This window comes from Phlebotomus papatasi, chromosome 3 (assembly GCF_024763615.1).
Source record: "Phlebotomus papatasi isolate M1 chromosome 3, Ppap_2.1, whole genome shotgun sequence".
NCBI lineage: Eukaryota > Metazoa > Arthropoda > Insecta > Diptera > Psychodidae > Phlebotomus > Phlebotomus papatasi.
The window spans coordinates 64,583,935-64,604,911 of NC_077224.1; the positions used below are offsets into that span (position 1 = coordinate 64,583,935).

The window sequence follows — 20,977 nt, forward strand, 5'->3', positions numbered from 1 at the left end:
TCTTAAGCTGATTCTTATTTGATGTTCCTTATGAACTTTCGCTACCGAAATCCATCTCGACTGAAGTATAGGCCTTAACTGTAAGACAAAATCACTTTCACGGAATTGTTCCAGACAATGGAAACCAAAAGATTCCCCATATGAGTAACAATTTCGTTCCAAAAATTACCTCGCCCACGGACACCAAAAATTTTTGGAACAAATATGTTACAGATGTAGGAATAATACTGTTATAAAAAAAATGTACCAATTTGTTCCTCACAGTGGGAACAAAACAGCCGAGTGCAACAAATTCTATTCCAACTCTCTGGGACAAATTTGTATAAAAAGAAATCAACTCAAATATATAGACATTCCACCGTATCAAGACGGTTCCAAAAGAAAACTCCAAGAAAATTGTAACTATATTTCGTAACAAAACTGTAAAGAAAACTTTTTGGAACAAACAAATATCTTATCTAGGTACAAATTGATTCCAAAAAAAATTTGTTCCAAGGAAAACTTGTTCCAATATTTTGGTCAGTGTCCAAAAGTTTTTACCGTGACGCTAAAAAATCAACAAGAACCTTTTCCAGTGCTAGTTTCTTAGCCTTGGACCATTTACGTACATTAAAACCGATTTTATGAATTGTGTTCTAACTATGTACAAGTCTTGGACTAATGATCCTAAATTAATACAAGAATTATTTCAGTCCACTGAAGATTCGCTTTCAAATCAAACAAAGCTATAAGAACTTCTTATCGTCTTTTTAGCTCGGGTCTGGGTAAGGGAAAGCATGCTATCTTTGAACGACTCAAGCTTCGAACAACTCATTTTTTTCAACATTATTTCAATAAATTTGATCCATTAAAATATTATAATTTAAAGGCTGGTCCAGTTCCTTAAATTTCCTGAAGTTTCCTTAAATTTTTTCGGTCAAATCTGTTAAGTCGTCCAAATATAGCGCGCTTCCTCCTGCATATGTTTGAAATTTTTCTGTTTAAAAACTTTTAAAGGGCAACTAGGGTAAGTGTGCCAAATTCCGGCCAGCTTGCAATTTCGGCCACCTTTTTTGTTCCTCTAATTTCCATGAACTTTTAGATTTTAAGTACTCTAGAGATTATACAATGCAAAAGAATAACAAAAAATGTAGCTTCGACAAACAAAATGACGTGAAAAAGATATTGGAAGAATTCCCGAAGGGCAAGGAACTATGAGAATGAAGATGGCCGAAATAGGGCACCAAAGCTATGTCTATATTTATATTCATTTTAAAATGTCTTAAGAATGATTATAGAGTAAATAAAAACGGTAAACTCTTTACAAGGGTCCAAGCAACACTCTTTAAGAAGAAAGAATAAAAAAAATTAATTTGATTTTAAAATATTTCATTTCAAACTTGAGACTTTGACGCTTGCATGCAATTATGCCGAAATTTGGCACACTTACCCTACAGCATACTAAAAAATCGAAAAGGATTGTCTGGTTTAAAGCGATTTATTTTTCAAAATGGTTTTGAGATGGACTACAACATACTAAAATTTCTTCAAAATGCAAGCTCTAGTATTCAAGATCATATTTTCAATATGTGGTTCTGAAAGTTTGTAGGTTCATTTCGTAATTCCCTTCAGTGAATCCCAAATACTATAAGTTTAACTCGTCTTAACCACTGCACTATGTTGATTTGTCGGAGCTGCAGAAAGATGAGCATTACCTTTTGCGATTTTAAATTTAGTAAGGAATCTGAGAAAAGTGCTTTTTTCGTTGGTCCAAACGGTTGAGCCACTCTCGCTTCCTTTCGAAAAAAAAAACATCGCTTTCAATTAATTAATGCCACTCAGTCATCTTGTGTATTTGTTCTTGTGTGTGCAGATGGAGCAAAAACGTGCGAGAAAGAGAAATATTTTAATAATAATAAACACTGAATAAAATAAACACACATTCGGGTTCTTTTCTTACAAGAGCACAGTGTGACTTCATTAATGAGATGCAGAGCCCTCCCCCTCCGTGGCAGTTGGGGGGAGCGATGACTTTGTGTGCTAAAGTCATTAGAAAGTGAGACACTGAGAGTGGACGAATGCTCTATTTGCTCCTCTTTTGTCGCTTCGTTTCACGCCAAAAACATTAGTCCAGGAGGTGGGACAAGGGACGGTGAGATGTGAAGAAAAGGAAGCTATTTGCATTTGAGGAGATCCCATACAAGAGCAAATAGAGTAAATGCAATCTGCAATTGTACAAGAACAAACTGATATTTGAGCATTTGCAGTCTTTGCTTGCTCACTAGTCAGATTTGCACTCATCTGAGATTAAAGTCGGTAAGATTGTGTGAAAAGCATTTTCAGAAATTATGGGAAATTGCTTTAGGACGTGCTCAAATTTAACGGAATCATACAGGATATCTCCGGAGATTTCAATTGGTTTGAAAATATGATTATTGTTTGGTAAAATAGATTAGGTATTCTAACACTTTGCCACAAAACTCAGTGTTCATTAATTCTCAGTGCTTCCTTAATAGATAAATTTAGTCAGTAAATTCAAACTAGACACGAAAAGCTACTCAAAATTTAAATTATAAATATCTTATCCTTCTCAAAAATTTAAAAAAAAATATGGTAAAGATAATTTTTTTTTTATTTTTCTGAAATATTTAAAAAAAAAACATGTTAAAATATGGATAAAAGTGGATGATTAAACAACAACCAATATTTGTATTTAAAAAAACTGGGAAATATAATTTTGGTTATAAAATACCCAGACCAAAACGGCCGAAATGTTAATAGCGTTTAATTTCCGTTATTAAATAAACAAGAAACATCAAAAACTTTTTGCAAATCTTTAAATATTTAAATGAAATTTTATTTAATTTAACTTTCGCTAGCAATTTAACTGTCAGTTAAGTTTATTGTTATTATTAATATTCAGTTTCTGGTATGTATCAGAAACTAATATAGCGAATTCTTTTAAATTTTTGATATGCTTAGAAAATAACTAAAACCGGTATACTCCATTAACCTATTCCTTAATTTATTATTTTCGTGAGTTTTCCAAAGTACGTTTGGAGGATCTTCTTAAGAACCTTTTTGTAATATTGTACATATATTGATTAAATCTATTTTAAAATCTTTATTAATATTTTGATTGATTCAACAAGTTTAAATCGAGTTGTTCTGTTTATAGAGAAAGTTGTAGGATAAACAATTTTTTGGTCGTAAATGTTTAGCAAATGAGTCTTAAAACAGAAATAAATTAAATAGTATCATTTGATAAAGAATAGGTAAAATCAATAATAATAGATTGTATAATAATAAAGTAATATTAGATTCAGTCTGATCTCTGATCTACGAAAATCTTTAGCTTGTAAAATTTGGTAAACGAAATTTATATAATGGATATCTTATCGAATGCTATGCAAGCCATTTTAAGGAGACTTCGTTCTCGGGGCAGACCTAGAACAAGGTGGGTGAATCAAATTTAGGATCTTTCCTTGGAACACCTTAAAATCGACAGGCCTGAGCTGTTAAACTGGATGTCCTGGATCAGCGACCCCAATAGGGATAGCGCTTGAAAATGTTGATGATAATGGACCTCTAATCGATTATCTTAAGTTCTCAGTGTGAGACAGTTTGGGATAAATCTTTACTGACAAACTTTGCAAGCTTATTCTAAAGGATCAGCCTGAGTATATTTGGCCCTTATACGGGCTTCAGACCTAGAGCTTAGCCATATGGCCTAACTTCTCTAATTTCTTCTTAATCAAGATTTTTTGGAAAATTATCACTTAAGCTTGGTCAACATGGGCAAGTAATCCATTAAATTTTGAAAAACCAATAGAATTGGTTGCTATTTTGAAATTCTATAACATTGGGAATTGGGCTAAACCTTAGGTTTGAAGCCGGCTTTAGACCTGTATTTTTTCATTGTCTTCTTTTCTCTTTGCAATTATATACCAGAGTGAGGAAATTTAAAATATCAAATTATAAATGATCTTGAATTATAGTGCTATTACAATCAAAAATGCACATATCTTTTTTTAGCACTTTACTGTTCTAAAATGCTTCTGCATTATCGACTTTTCTTTGTTTTGGTTCCTGTCTTGACTGTTTTTCTCAGTCATCGTTGTGTTGTAAAACCAACAAACAGTCGCGACAGAAACCAACTCAAAGAAAAATCGATTATGTAGAAGCATTCATTGGAGTAACACTATTACTCTATGTCATAATTGTTCTTAGATGTGTTTTATACCTTATACTAAAATCCGTGAGAACCATTACAATAGTTTATGTTTTCTTTGCTTTGCATTGCCTCTGATTATATTTTTCAATCCAATGGGAAACTTTAAATTTTAAATGCTAACAAAATAACTCATCCTAAAGTATTTTGATTATGTTTTTTTTATTCGCACAACGGTGTACACCGCAGACATATATATCGTAGAAATAATTAAAATTTATCGCTGTGCAAACCAGCCAGTCTTGCCGCCATATAGAGAGCATTATGCGCCCCTCCAGATCGATAATATTTCTGGGAAAAATGTTCCCGTTCTTGCCGTGTTTTCGACAGTAATCCTCCCGAGGCAGGATAGAAAATCAACTTCAAATGACGATATATTTCACAACGAAGAAAATTGTAATTAATAAGTCCCTCGGGAAGATGATGTTGAATTTCAGTGTAGATGAGAGTCTGCAAATGACATCACCTCGAGCACTATAGATGAGATGTATCTCTCCTTGAAGATTGTCTCCACAATTGCCGTCACCAACTGTTGCTCATCCGAGTGATACGGAGCAGAAGAGAGGATGATAGTTGGGAAAATTGCTGACAGAAGGAGCAGAATATTTGACAAAAAAAGTTCTTTTTCGAGGAGTTGGACCAATAATCCTGAATAATTCACCACTCTGGGTGGTGTATTAATAATTCATTTGGGGCCAAAACTTCACGTGGATGGCAACAGTTCTTGGCAAATAGACAAACAAAAGGACAGTTGGAACTTGGGAAAAATCGAGGAAATTTATTAGGCACGCCAGAGTGAGCACGTGAAAGAATTTCATGTCATTTCTTCTGCTCATTTTCCCGAGGGATTTTTTTTCAGTATTTAAGGAAAGAAAAAAAAAGAAAAAGGGCCCAAGTAGCATAAATAAATCGTAATGTAATAGTACTGATCTCTTGACGAAGATTTTTTAAAAAAAATTAAAATAGAGGAGACTCAATTGCACAATGCGATAAAGTCAACCATTAAATATGAAATCTATCACAAAATTTAGAATAAATCAGACAATGTGAGAGAAAAATTTGTAGATTACGACAGATTTAATCGTAATATGTGACAAATCCGACTTTACGAATAAATTGTAAAATGGGAAATTAATCGTCTACAACGCGTGTAGACCTTAATACGAAATGTGAAAGAATTTATTTTAAAAATGTGTTAAAATCAATCAGAAAAAGGTATGCAGTCGATTGAAGAATGGTTTAATTTATTAATATTAATCGTATCGGAATACTTTTGTAATGTAATCATGTTATATTGCTGTTGTATTCCGTGATGGAAGAATCCGCAAAGTGGATTGTGTTGACCGTGCACGAGCGCCTTTCCCGTAGTGTGAATGCCAGTGAGTGAATGCTTCTTCCATGCTCCTGTCCTGAAGTTTTTTGGGCAGATGCGGTGCATTTTTATTACGTTTTATCACAGTGAAAATGTCTTTTCCTGACATTTAATTGCTTGCACCGGGCAGGACTCGAACTCATAACTTTACGAGTCGAGTTTTAAATCTTGTCCGCCCAAGATCCAACGGTTTTGCCTATCGCGCCACTGAGATCCCCATGGTTTAACCCTTTAACGACGAGACACTTTTTACGGACTGAAAATCAACAATAAAAATTAAACTGAGAAACATAATCAATGGTAAGTCTTACATCTAACCTTGGAAAGTCCAACAGAGTCTGATTCGGTTTATTTTGTGCTTCTATGAACGATTAGGGACAAAAATAGCCCAAAAATTTAAGTAATTTTTCTGACAATACCAATGAATAATATTTTTCGTTTTAATGAAAAATATTACGTATGAGTATTGTAGTTTTTATTGTTTCTTTTATAATCAATTATGAATTTGAGGAATCAAAAATTCTCTATTTTTGAGCTTAAATATTTACTACAAAGCAAATAGCTAGAAACTTGCAAAAAATATTCTAGATTCCTTCAACCTTCTACTTTATAATTATGTACAGACATAAGGAAAAATTAACTTTAGGTAGTCAATTCAATTCAATTTTCAATTCAATTTCAATTTCAATTTATTGATAGCACACAAAAAATAGGGTAGTTACCTCTTACAAATTTGTGGCAGGTAAAACTAAAAAAAAAGTAAGAAAAAAAATAACAAAAAACAACAGAAAGAGAAAAAGGAAAGAGAAAAGTGAAGTACATTAAAACTAAAACTAAAGAGAAAGAAGTTGCCCACCATGTTCACTCTGAATATAATCCCGAATTGCATCCGGAGATCTTCGATTTTGTGGCGCAAGATGTATACACCTCTAACGAATAATGTGCGTCTGAAGCACTCATGAGTGCATTTCAGCACTATGAGTCCCCTGACCCTGGCAGACCCTCCACCAGTCACGAGAGAGGCCAGGTATCCAGGACACCCAGACTCAAGGAGGCGAAACAAAAAAAAATAGAGCGCGCATAAGGAGAAGGGATGGAAGATCACATCCCACTAGATATTGCGAAAAGCAGAGATGTGGTCACGTGGTCGCAGCCCACAGACATACCTGACGCAATTATTAAAAGCAACAGAGAGCCGGCGAATAGTCTCGCTATCTGCCAGAAAAAATAGCTCTGCTCCATAAGTGAAGAAGGGCAATAGCAGTGCTCGAGTTAGAAGCAAGCGTGTATCATAGGGTGTGATGTCCCGGTAGCGACGGAGGGTACATAAAGAATAATTTACCTTGCGGCAAATAGAGGAAGCGTGGTCAGACCAAGACAAGGTATTGTTGAAAATAATGCCTAGGTTCTTAACCTGGTCCACAAAAGGGATAATTTCTCCGTGAAGGAGTAATGGATAAGACGTGACATGGGCTGATTTTTTATAAATAATTATAGCCTGCGACTTTTTTGGATTTAAGAGTAATCCATTCGAAGTGGACCAGTGCTCAACTCTCGCCAAGTTCTCATTCATTAGCTTAAAAGTAGAGGAAGGGTCAGAAGGATCACCTTCTACGTAGATTTGGAGGTCGTCTGCATACAAGTGGTATGAACAGTTGCGCAGGACAGAGGGTAAATCATTAATAAAAAGAGAAAATAAAAGTGGACCAAGAATAGAGCCTTGGCCAATGCCTTTAGTTAGATAGGCCGGAGCGGAAAATTCGTCCCCAAGCTGTACTACTTGGAACCTTCCGGTGAAGTAGGACTTAATGAGAGCGACAGCAGGAGAAGAAAAATTGAAAAAGTTCATGAGTTTATAGCATACTAAGTCATGCGCAGACTGTCAAACGCCTTGGTGAAGTCAAGTAAGACCAAAACCACAAAGTCATGGTTAACTTTCAAGAGAGCTGATACAGTGCTATGACCAGAACGGAATCCTGATTGAAAGTCATTGAGCAACATGTTATGAGATAAGTAACGAGAAATTTGATCGTGAAGGATAAATTCAAATGCTTTGGAGAGAACAGAGAGTAGACTGATTGGTCTAAAGTCGGATGGAGAACTGGGGTTAGAAATCTTTGGAATTGGCACTACTAAAGCCTTTTTCCAAGAATCAGGGAATACTGAGGAAGTAATAACATTGTTAAAAGTATCCGTGAGCACTGAGATTATTTCCGGGAGTAGAATCTTAATGAAGGCAAGAGAAACGCCATCACACCCCATGGCATCCGACTTAACACGGGATATGGCGTGAGCTACGACCTCATGCGAGACGCAGTCAAAGCCAAAACCCTCCCAGGGAGCTGATGGGAAAGAAGGACACATGACTTGAGTGATATGAGATGCAGACGAAATGAATAAATTAAGTTCATCTGCAGAAAGTAGTCCATCAGCGCGCAAGCTTATAGAAGGGCGTAGGCCAAGTTTCTTAACATTTCCCCATAGCTTTCTAGAAGGGAGCTTGGGGTCTACGAATTTATGGAAATGATGTTTTTTTGCCTTCCTGATAAGACTGCATACTTTGTTGCGCTTACTACGGAAGGCAGCACGATCACGGGCTGAACCAGATCTTTTCCATTTTTTATATGCAGCATCACGCGCTTTAATATGGAAGATAATATTTTCAGTTATCCAAGGAGTTAGTAGACCACGTATAAGAACTCTTCTTTTAGGTACTACCCTGTCGTAGAGGCAATTGATATTCTCAGTGAGAATAGATACCCTCTCATTTGAGCTTGTGGCCCAAAAGAAAGGTCTCCAATCAATTTGAGAGGCAGCTAGTAGCGCCACAGTATGGTTGCATTTGGAGATGTCTGTCACTATCTTGAATTCATTCTTAGGCTTAGGTAGGCGTATATTGTAGGAGCCATAAACCAGATCATGGTCTGAAATACCAGGCAATGGCTCCTGGCCATAGTGTATCAACTTTTGCTGATCACTACAAGGAAGAATTACAAGATCCAAAAGTGATCCTTGTCTGGTAGGATTAAAAGGGACATGATATAGAGAATATGAGGAGAGAAGGTCGAGAAATTGAGCACTGAGTCTGGAGTTGCTTATAAGATTGATATTGAAGTCACCCATTATGATAAGTTTATCATAAACTAGGGCAACTTCGAAGAGGGACTCGGCTTCTGAGACAGAAATAATTGGAGGAGGAAAATAGCAAGAAAAAATGGACAAATTAATGCCAGATATAGTTAATCAGACTCCTATGTATTCAAGTTTATTGAAGTTGCCAGAGCAGAGTAATGAAGACGAGAGATCATTACGCACATAGTCAGGAAAAAATATTTTCTTTATGGGACACCGATGTTCCAATCGTCCTTAAAGGGTTAGTGATTGAACGTAAAGTAAGTTTGTATTTGAATATTATGGAAGATTGAATTGTATTCTGCCATGACGTGCTACTTGGGATATTATCAGTATTTCAACGTCCAGAACCTTCAAATAATAACTTTAAATTTATACCATTTTTACTTTTTTTCTTTAATAAAAACGCAATTTACGTGTTCATTCTTTTGTAAAAATTACTTTTTTGTCAAAAAGCACGTGTTCAAATTAGTTTAAGGGAATTAAATAACAAAATTTAAGTGCCTTTGACTTTTCTTAGAATGTTCTTTCTTCAATTTCATGGCAATATTTTCAAGAGCGCTCAAGAATTAAACAATCAGCCGTGTTTTTGCAAAAAAAAAGGCACTCCTCGACCAAAAACGTGATACTTTACTGGCGTGTTTCTATTAGAAAGAGAGAGAGTTTGTGTCTTTTTTAGCCTTTTACAAGAGGGCAAAACTTGAGAATGTCTGTCCAGTCTGGAGACATGAATCAAGATTTAATCTGATATACAACCTAAAAGTTGTACAAGAAGTAAAATACCGCACAATTTATTCAAACTGACCTATAAGTTGCGAAAGAGCTGGAGAAATTTATGGAATGCAAAATAGCATTTTAAATTTTAACCAACAGGCATCACCTAATTTTTCATTTTGTCCTCCCCAAAGTACCAAGATGAGAATACCAGGCATTTTTATCCGACACTGTCTTCTTCCGCTTCATCTCCATCTTCGGGAGAGTGTGTGTCTTATAACACTTTGAGAATGGGCAAAATTTATGATGTGCCTCTTTTTGCCACCATCGAGAATCCTCTTAATCATATTTCATGGAGTTTGTGGCTAAAAGTGCCTTTGGGATGAAGCTCAGATATGGGGAATTAAGCGACGACGCACGTGGGCAATTAATAAATGTGTCGTGTTGTGTCACTTCAGCGTGCGACTGCCATCCAGTTGGATCCTCCGGAAGGACTTGCAATCATACATCCGGACAGTGTCCCTGCAAGGACGGAGTTACGGGACTGAGTTGTAACCGATGCGCCAAAGGATACCAACAGAGTCGTTCCCACATTGCACCGTGTGTCAGTGAGTATCACAATAAAAATATATTCTCAACAAATTATTAATTTATGAGCTCCAGTATATTATTCTTAAAATGTCGTGCACAATTGCAAGAAAATTATCAAAGTTAATGGGAAAGCTTCTTGTCCTAGAATCCATATTTAATATTTTCACTTCCATTTTAGCAAGTGCCCATATAACATTTGAAAGATCCTCTTTACGAAATTAAATTTCGTTCTATGATTTGAAAAAAAAGATACATTTTAATAAATTTGTTGCTAGATTTTAATTATCCGGGGTCAAGTAAAAGTCAATGGAGCAATTTTAACGAGAATTGTGATTAATTAATCCTGATGACCTAAAAGAAATTCTAACTTCAAACATTTGCATCATAGAGCGAGTATCTTATCAATAAAACCATATTGAGTACTCGCAAGGGGGAGATATTAGGGTCGGAAGTGGTGTACAGCTGAAAATGAAGTGCTTGGAAGTCTTTGGAAGCGGAAGTATATAAAGTCTTTTCTGTCTAATTCCGTATTTTTCAGAACGTTACTTTTAGTTGAGATTTTTAATGGTGCTATTCCAATGAAAAAGTGACCATGATTTTTTAGCACATTACTGTTCTCAAGTACTAAAAAAGACCACGTCTGTTCCCATACGTCATATCGAGGAAAATAAAAAGTAGAGAATATTAATGGGGGTCTCGGTAGCTCAATGGGCAAAGTGTTGGCTTTGTGACGCAGAGGCCCTCGGTTCGATCCTTGATCGAAGCGCGTCCGGTGAATAATTGGGAAACAGTTTTTCACCGTCCTAAAAAGCTACAAACTGAACGCAAAAATATCAAGAAGGAAGTATGATAAAAGATAAGGGAGCAAAAAAGGATTTGTGATGGAGCAAAAAGAAAAATGATAAGGAGAGATGAGTTAAATAAGAGTGAGCGAAATGGCTATATGGACCTGATTGAGTCTGACAGCCAAAAAAAAAACATAAAAAGAAGAGAGAGAGAGAGAATATTAATGCTGCTCGCCGACTTTTCACCACTGAGAATTCACGGAAAAACTCATGGAAAATCTACGTAAACCCGCGGTTGTGGTTAAAGTTGCCAACTCCCGGCCATCCAACTGCATCACGCCACCAAGCTAACATTACAGGTTACTCCACACTGACTGAATGTCAGATGGCATTGTGATCGAGTGAAAACTTCCTCGAGGGGAATATTCGAATTCGGATTTCGATTGAACTTTTCTTTTGTGTCGGGTATTCTCATGACTATATCGTGATTTTGAAACACGACGAAGACTGGGGAAAATATGAAGGTTTTGTGTAGAGAGAAGAACCTTACATCTTGTTAATCATGATAAAGAAAATGTAGAAAATACTATGAAAGTGAAAACATTAAATTAATCTTGTCGATTTCCCAACCGAAATCCGAATTCGAATACTCCCGCCGAGTAAGCTTTCACACGATCACAATGCCATCTGACATTAATTGAAATAACATGTGGGAACAGTCATGGTCTTTTTGTACTTGAGAACAGTAATGTGCTAAAAAAAACATGCTCATTTTTTCATTGGAATAGCACCATAATTCTAGCGGCAGTATAGGGTAAGTGTGCCAAATTCCGGCCAGCTTGCAATTTCGGCCATATTTTTTGTTCCTCGAATTTCCATGAAATTTTAGATTTTGAATACTCTTGAGATTGTACAATGCAAAAAATAACAAAAAATGTCGCTTTGACGAGGAAGATGATCTGAAAAAAGATATTTAAAGAAGTCTGGAAGGGCAAGGAACTATGAGAATGAAGGTGGCCGAAATAGGCCACCAATGCTATGTCTATATTTTTGTTCATTTTAAAATGTATTCAGAATGATTTTAGAGAAAATAAAGATGATAAATTGTCTGCAAGGTTCCAAGCAACATTCCTTATAAAAGAGTAACAAAAATATTCAATTTCTATTAGAAATATTACATTTCAAACTTGAGACTTTGTCGCTTACATGCAACTAAGCCGAAATTTGGCACATTGACCCTAAAATTTGAAAAGATTTGTTGAAATTTTCCACTTCGCCTATTAAGATACGTCTGAAGTGCTGAATTAGTTGTTGCACTCATACTTTTGGACTCTCACAGACTTTCCTGCACAGTTTCAATTTACAAATGACAATACATTTTTTTTAGATATTCTATTTTCTAAAAGTAGCTTCACTGGTCTCTTAGGAAAATTCAAAATATGTTGATACCCCTTCGTAAAATGCAGATAATATTAAAATATAGAAAGTATGCAAGAATATCTGGCGGTAGAAATTCAAAATATAAGCAAAATATTAAAAATATGTCTAAAAATAAATTTCTTGAGATTTTTTAAGAATTTTCCTAATTAGATTTTTCAGCAGATTAAGTAAATTATTGTTTTCTAAGTATGAGAAGTGCGTGAAGTACTGGAAGTATTGCAACATTTTTGAGAGTGTTGCGAAGTTTTGGAAGTGCAAAGGCCACTTCCATACAAATATTGGAAGTGCCTGGAAGTGGTGTACACATTTTCACGCAAATATCTCCCCCTTGAGTACTCATGAAGGAAAATTAAATCAATCAAAAATAGTTCTAAAAAGGGGAGTGGTCTAAAATATCTTTTTGGTTAGAATTTATTCCGGAAATACAAAACTATTTCCCTAAAAAATACGGTTTAATAAAATATTCTAATAGTTCATACAAAGTTATGCAAAGATTATATAAAAACTGATTGTTAACGGTGTGTAAATTCACTGAACGTCCCTTCCCCTTTTTCTCCTTACAGAAATTGTCCCTCGAATAAGTGTTATCCAGCCACAGATAGCTCAAGAACCTCAGTACGATCAAGATGTATCCGCCTACCGAAAGAGCAGCGACGATGAGGAGGAAACAGGTGATTTGATAAATTGATCAATTTTGCCGGTAGACGAACAACATTCACCAACTCGAGACAAACAATTAAATTAAGTACTTCCTCTTGCCTATCGCCTGGATTTTCCTGCACCCTCCGTCGAGACGGTTAAATGGAGTGAATCCTTGGCGAGGAACTTTTTCAATTTTCCAAGAGTACCGCCGAAATATCACTGCTATTTGCCTGAGGGGCTGGAATCCCTGCTTTGAACATTCAACCCTCCTTTCCGGACGATAATCACGCATTTTTACGCATTTTCCTGGAAAAAATATAATATGAGCAGTTGGAGGCAGGATTTTATGAAAAATCCAATAGGCTTGAGGAATGCTATGCACAAGATAAATTACAGAGAAATTTAAAGAAATGGAAAATGTATTTAATTGGTGAATTTAATTAAATATAACCGTGAATTTAATATCGATGTCAAATTCCTGAAGACTATTTCTTTTTCCCTTTTTTTCTCTTTCAGATTGTGGAAAATGCAAAATAGCCACAAAGCACCTGACAAAGAAGAAGTTCTGCAGGAGGGATTACGGTAAGTGGAGACAAATGTCGAGGCTACAGCTTCCGGAAGATGGACCAAAAAAAAATCTAGATGAAATTGTAATAATTTTTTAGCATGAGGAAGTAGAATTTCCGTTTCATCTTAAGAACCGTCTTGAAGGAGAGATTGTCGCACGTTACTCGGTGCAATTCAAATAAATCTCTTCCGGTTCTTTGTTATTTCCACCAACCGAATTTCCAGAGAATATTCTGACTGCTATCTCATGAGGCACGCCTTGGCCATTGAGACACGTTTTAATATTAATGCGTGACTTTTTTTTTTGTGTCCAGCAATTATGGCCAAAGTGGCGGGTAGAGATGTGGTGAAGGACAAGGAGGGCAATTCGGAGGACATGATTCAGTTCAATCTGATGGTTCAGGCAGTCTATAAGAAGTCTGCAGGAACGAGCCTGCTGGCTGGAGTTATTCCCGGACTGAGAAGGGCAACAGTTCCACTCATCGTGCCAATGAGAGACTTCGAGTGTAGATGTCCAAAGCTCAAGATCAATAAGTGAGTCCCTCCTTTTTTTAGTACTCTTCTGCCTCTTCAGACATTCTGAGCTAGCTGAGTGCCACTTGAAGATTTCAGTGAGATTTTCAAGTGGAAAGTATCGAAATATTGTGGGTGGTTTCCATATTTACAATTTTATAATTTCCCACGAATACACGTCATCCTGACATCAATTTTATCAGCTTCCGTGTAGAATCAGACAATTTAAAATTTAAGGAAAACTTTCTAGTATTGAGGCTACATTGTACCTACAAATTTACAAAAAGTAAATGATGTACTTATTATTTAATTAGGTATCCCCATCTTTGACTATTTTTCCTGGTGTAAATATTTCATGATTAGCGTTCCTCGTTTTGAAAATACATATTTCAGTGTAATTTTTTTTTAAATAGTACAATGAGGGTTCTAGAGAATGAAATTATGAATCTTTTTAATAAAATGGCAAAAAAAAATTTTAAATAGAAACCAGAAACAGTGATTCAGAAGTTTATCTCAAAAATAGTGGGAAGCGCTAAAGAATTAAAATTCTTAATTAAATTTTATCCAACTAACACATTAAATACTTATTAAGTATTCAATAAGTTCTTAACTTAATGACTTAATTTTTAGAAGTTATGGAACATTCAATTTAAAAACTATATAAAAATGAGATAAACAGAATAGCGAAGCTAGTATGGCATGACTCAGATTAAATACTAAGTACTTAATTAAAGCCTTCGTGAAAGTCCTTAATTAAGTAGTTCGTATTAAGGACACGAAAAGTATTTCACTGTGTTTAGGATTAGGACTTTTTACTAGATACTTTTTAAGAAACATATTTTTTTGCCTAATTTTTTTTAATTTCTCAAAGAACACCAAAAAACAACATTTTTGCCTAATTGGCAATATGGGCAATATGTACTCGTTGTTATCAGTTCTGTTGAATTCTCTGAGCAAGTACTTTTTTCTCTAGCTACAAATGCCAAAGTCAAATTCTTCAGAAGAATTTTTTCAGATGGGATAGGATCAAGAAATTGATAGGACAATCGATTAAAACACATAATTTCGACAAGTTTGTAAAATGTAGACTCCCGGATCATGAGTTTGTGGTACTTAAGTGACAGTATGCATTCCTGGTTTCCGAATTACACGCTGGCGGGACTAGAGAGAGGATTCGTCGAAATTTGGGAATCTTGTGAGTCTTGTGTGTAACTTACACTCACGCGCTAAAGGGAAAATTTAATAGAATATGGGACAGTTGTTTGAAATTTAAGCTTCTATCTAGCAAGTTGAGGGCATGAAAGAAAAGATTTAACTGATTTCGCGATACTTGTGAACAAAATTATATTCCCAGATTACAAGCTGTTGGATTTAAAGTGAGGGCCTTGAATCTATACTTACCAAACAAAAATGTCAACAAGAATATTGAATTAAGGTAAAGTGCCCTTAAGTCGACCAGTTCCTCAACTTGATCATTAAAGTTATTTATTTACTTTTGCTATAATATTTAACGTATTATCTAACATTAATAGATCGATTGTTCCATAAATAATACTCCCTCCGTCCCGAAATAAGTCGGGAAAATCAGGGGCATATTAATGGTCTCAGGGTAAACTTATGGGGGATCCGCCCAAGGTCCCAAGTCCCTATCTCTAACCATTTAGCACCCAGATATTCGAACAAATATAAAAGAATGTTCTTTTTATTGCTCATTCTGCAAAATTTGAGCAATAAAAAATGCCATATCGGTAAGAACTGGTGAGTTCTACTTTTGCATACTAAAAATTTAGAACAAATTCTAGCCTGTAATGTTAATCACAGTCCATTTTTTAGTAATTAACTGTCTACCGGAGCTCTTTGAAAAAAACGCGAAAAATGGACAACTTCAACATATGGATTCCTCAACTTACCATCGTCGTAAAATCCCCATATTATCCCTGAACATGGAGGATAGTTTATATATAAGATATTTGCAAATAACAAAAACATTTTCTGAAACCATTCCTTTACCCCTGGTTTTTCCCCAAACGTACGACTTATTTCGGAACGGAGGGAGTATGAATCAGTGACAATTTCATAGAAATTGACAATAAAACATTCGAAAAATTGATTACTGGTCAAGTCGAGGGTCAGGTCGACTTTAGGGCATTTTACCTTATACTGTACTGATTTCATTAATCTTTCATAGGTTTATTACTAAAATAAAACCTTTGTAAAGGCATTTTACATAATAATATTTTGTGTGTATATTTTTCTAGAATACCAAATTGTTCCTTCACTTTCCATCCAAAATGGTTAATATTTGTCCATCACATTCTTTATTACACTTTTCACTTTTTGCCACCAGAAGTAATAAAAAAATCCTTAACCCTTTAAGGACGATTGGAACACCGGTGTCCCATAAAGAAAATAATTCTTCCTGATTACCTAAAGTTATTTTTTTTCTTATGTTTGTACGTAATTGTAAAGTAGAAGATTGAATGAATCTAGGATATTTTTTGCAAGTCTCCAGCTATTTGCAATATTGTAAATAATTTAAGCTTAAAAATGACTAATTTTGAAATTCTCATATTGAAAAATTATTTTAATTATTTTTTATACTTCCAATTTTTTTAAGCAAGACCGTTTTGGAAAAAGAAACTATAATACTCAAACGTAATATTTTTAATTAGACTGAAAATTATTATTCATTGGTATTTTCAGAAAAATAACTTAAATTTTTAGGCAATTTTTGTACCTATCGCACGTAGAGGTAAAAAATGCACCGAATCAGACTGTTGGATTTTCCAAAGTCATATATAAGACGTTTCATTGATTTTGTTTATCGGTTAAATTTTTATTGTTGATTTTCGGTCCGTAAAAAGTGTCTCGGCGTTAAAGGGTTAATTAAGGACTTATTCACAGTGAACAGACTGGGCTTTTCTACATGGTCATTGTTTTTTTACACCTTCACTGCTTTTTTACATGTGGAAAAAATATTCAAGAAATTGCGGCACCAAACAATTTTTGGCCCAATTTGATGTTTTTTCCGTTTTCTGAGACATTATTCATTAAAAAGAAAATGATTTATTAGTAAAATTTGCCAAATCTAAACACCTCGAATCAAGAGCAAAAAGCAGTTGACTGGTCAATTGCTCTTTGCTCTTTGCTCAAGGTACTTCTAATCGGAAAATTTCACTAATATATCATTTTCTTTTTAAAGAATATTGTCTCATAAGGCGTAATAAATATCAAATTAGTCCAATAATTGGTTTGGTGCAGCAATTTTTTGATTATTTTTCCACGTGTAAAAAAGCAATGAATTTGTAAAAAAGAAATGACCATGTAGAAAAGCCCAGTCTGTTCGCTGTGAATAAGTATACTTTTTAAGTACTTATGTGTTATAATGGTACTTCTTGTGGTAACTGGTAACCCTTTAACCAAACACCTCTCTACCCAATTCCAGAGTACGGGACCACTGGGTCCTGGGCTGTCGTTAAACGGATGTGAAGTCTTTGGGGTAAATAACAATAAAATAGGAGCGTGTGGTGCATAGGGTGACCAAAAACATCTCACTACTCTGACCTCTATCCTGTCTGATGATCTGTCCTTTGGGCTGACCAAGGGCTGGGGGGGGGTGTTTGGGAGAAATCTCTTCCACACTAAGAGGTGAGGTCATTACGGACCTCTGGGTGGTGAACGTTTAACCGAAGGACCTTCATGACTTATCCTAGACCGGTATTATAGTGAGACTACTGCCAATCCGCGAAGCCTACAGAGGTATTGTAGTGAGACTGTTGCCATGCGGGTAACGGGATTGAGACCTTTGAGGGCTGTAAGGGGTAGGGGAGCGTGGAAGATTTGTCTTGGGGTTACCGGCCTCTGGGTTCAAGTGTTCCCTGACCTGTGACCAGTCCAGGATAAACTGGAACTGGGAGGGCGGGATGGGATGGGTGCACACCAATGGTCCCCACCATTTGAAGCCCATATTGAAGAAGGAATCGACCGGGTTGTCTATTTCGATGAGATTGTAGATACTGTGTAAGGAACACCTATTGACACTAAGAATTTATCATGCCATACTTATTAACACTTTCACTACCGATTTAGGATATGAAATTTGAACATCTCTTTTTATAAGAAAAGCTAGATTACAGAAAAAAAGATTTGCATTTTTCCAGATACAGTAAATAAATTTCATCATTTTGACAAAAGTGTCAATAGGGGTTCCCTGTCGAAGAGGTGTTCCTTCGACCTTATAATAATTGAGAAATACTAGTGAATATTGATCTTGGCGGGTTTGTAATATGTGCTGATTCGAACTGATAATAACGAAAAAGAGTTCTTGAAGGGTTAGATTGGTCGATGCTGAACTGGGAATAATCTTCCACCGAATCTAGTGGACTGGTTAGAGATATCAAGGTTTAAACATTTACCAGGACCCCTATTTAAAAAAAAAGACAGGTCTGTAGTCTCTAGTTGGTGAGCGAAAGGCAAGTAGTAGAGTTGTAGACATGCCAAACACTACTACCAAGAAGTAAGTCTAACCAGGAGCGCATCAAACCTAATAAAAAGTGAAGCTATTTTTCGCTTTTCCTTGTAAATATTTTGCAGATATTGCACAGTGACTTAAACAAATTTGCTCCTATAGTTCTTGTATTATTTCAGCGACCATTAATGAAATATGTATTTTTAGATAGCTTATAATGCACGATTTCGAAATATTATATATCAGACTGATAAGTCAATTCTCTTTAGGAAAAACCTTGCCGATAGTCTTCTGTGCCTCTATGCAAAAACGTATGGAAAAATGAAATGTAGAGAGGCCCCTGGTCTAACAAATTGATCTGGATAGGAGAATGTGTGAAAGTCTCCAAATGCAGGCAATATTTCATGCAAAAATGGGGAAGTTTTCTAGAAGGAAAAATCAATCTTCATTTCAAATTTTGAACAGGAATTATACATTAATTAGAACTCTAATTAGACAATGAATTTATTATAACATTAAACTACGGAAAGGACGGGAAGTCTTTCATGGTTTCAAGCTTCACAAATTCTCTGCGTTCGAACTCTCAGTACTTTATTTCTATTAAAAATAATTCTAAAATATGAACATTCTATTCTCCCCATTAATTTTAATATTTCGAATTAGATTGCCTTAATGGGTTAATCCGATTAATCGATAAAATTGTGAAAAAACTGATATTCTAAAGCTGTGAAATGTATATTCTTTTTCTTGAAGGACTTACCTAATCTTGGGGAAAGATACAGAGAATCCTCCAGGTGCTCTGGGAGTGGGTCCCAGGTCGATAATCATCGAATGGCGAGACGATTGGCACAGGCGAATGCGACGGTTTCAGAGACGCTCTCGAGACGACTGTGACTAGAAATTTGTAGTTTTTTACTAGACAACAACAAAAAAAATGGAATAAGAATGTGTGAATTAAGAAAGAAAAATCCAGAACGAGAGAAAGCTGAGATTGTGAAAGAGTAAACCTCAAAAGCTCTCTGGAGACTTTTAACCCATTAAATGCGAATGTTATTTTCTACCTTCACCAGCAAAATTAATCGTGAATCCCCAGATGAAAAGGAATATCGAAAGCAATTAATTGAATATCATTAACAACTACAAAATTAATATAGCTATTTCTATACTCATTATTGAATTACATGCATTGATTGTAATTAATTTATTGATGAAGGGATGAAAAACTACAAATTGTTTATAGCCATTCTACCATGTAAGTATTTTATTTGTCACTCTCCATTAATGCCTAGGGATTTATTACTTTGTAATTAGTTAATTTATTAAGAGATGTAAGAATAAAAAGCAAATGATGAAATATTCCTAAAATGCAGAAAATGAGTTTCAGTCCCAAAAGTTGCCATAATTTCATCTTAAAAGCTTTCATATAAGTAATTCTTAGGACAAGAATTTCATTTTGTAAACTATTTTTTTTCCATACCTCTCAAATTTTCTTTTCACTGCTTTTTTGTACGACAAATGCAAGAAAAGGAAATCAAATGTAAATATTTTCACTATGTTAATTTTTTTTCTTATTGAAAGAAAAAGTGGTAATTCTGCAAATTTAAAGTAATAGCGCTTAGATATCACTGTAATTGTAATAATTTAATAAACATTAATGACTGTGTGTGACTGCTTTGGTGTTAAATGGAAAAAGAAAAATCCTGGAAGATGGTTTCCTAACCATCCTTCAGTCTCTTTCTCCCACAATTTTTCACTGCAATTAACCCCCTGCCCGAGAAAAAGTCCTCTTTATCAAAATTAATCACATTGTATCTCTAATAAATAACGGCAAAAAAGAAAATTAGTATTTAGTGAAAAGGAATATGTGTATATTTAAAATTATAATCATGTACAATTTAAATGAAAATTAATGTATTGACGAGACAAGCAGAAAAGAGGCGTAAGCAGAAAATTAAATTTCTTATCACTCTAGGATACCCATCAGCATTTTTCATATCTCTATTTGGAATTTAACGTCTACAATTGATGCACAAACAACTTTAGGTATTCATTTCTTTTGCAAGAAATTGAGAAGTAAATCAAATATAGCAAAAGATCTAAAAAAAAAATCAACCCAGACCACAAAGAAATCCATAATATCAAATTCAATTATCATATCAACGATATTATCAATTCTAAAAACAGTTTTCGAAATAATTTTACTTTTTGGTACCTAATACGATAAGGCGCAGGATAATTTTAAGAATAATTCTCCCCATATCGGACGGATAGAACCCGCCCAGTTTCATTATTCAATCCTGTAGTTCCTTGGCCAAAGGACAAAAGGATGAATTGCAGAGTTTCAAGAATGCATTTAAAATAGAGATTAAATAAAAACACATTTAGAGGATAAACAGACAGAGGAGACACACAGAATTGAGAGAAGAACCATATAAATTTAGTGAATGTTGTAAAGAAATCAGCGAAATGATGCGAGTGAGAAATATTGATAGAAGAGAAGAAGAAATAAAAATCACAATAAAATGAATTAAATAACAATTTCA

At 34.9% G+C, this 20,977-nt stretch overlaps 1 protein-coding gene across 1 annotated transcript in view; it reads left to right on the top strand.

The window, feature by feature from the left end:
• LOC129807726 (netrin-A) overlaps nucleotides 1-20,977 on the top strand; it is a 134,702-nt gene extending 113,725 nt beyond the window's left edge. Inside the window, exons 3-7 of the mRNA XM_055857177.1 lie at nucleotides 9,887-10,036; nucleotides 12,808-12,915; nucleotides 13,403-13,468; nucleotides 13,768-13,987; nucleotides 19,188-20,977. Of these exons, the coding sequence (XP_055713152.1) occupies nucleotides 9,887-10,036; nucleotides 12,808-12,915; nucleotides 13,403-13,468; nucleotides 13,768-13,987; nucleotides 19,188-19,332 (689 nt within the window). The 3' untranslated portion in view covers nucleotides 19,333-20,977. The remainder of the gene's footprint in view (nucleotides 1-9,886; nucleotides 10,037-12,807; nucleotides 12,916-13,402; nucleotides 13,469-13,767; nucleotides 13,988-19,187) is intronic.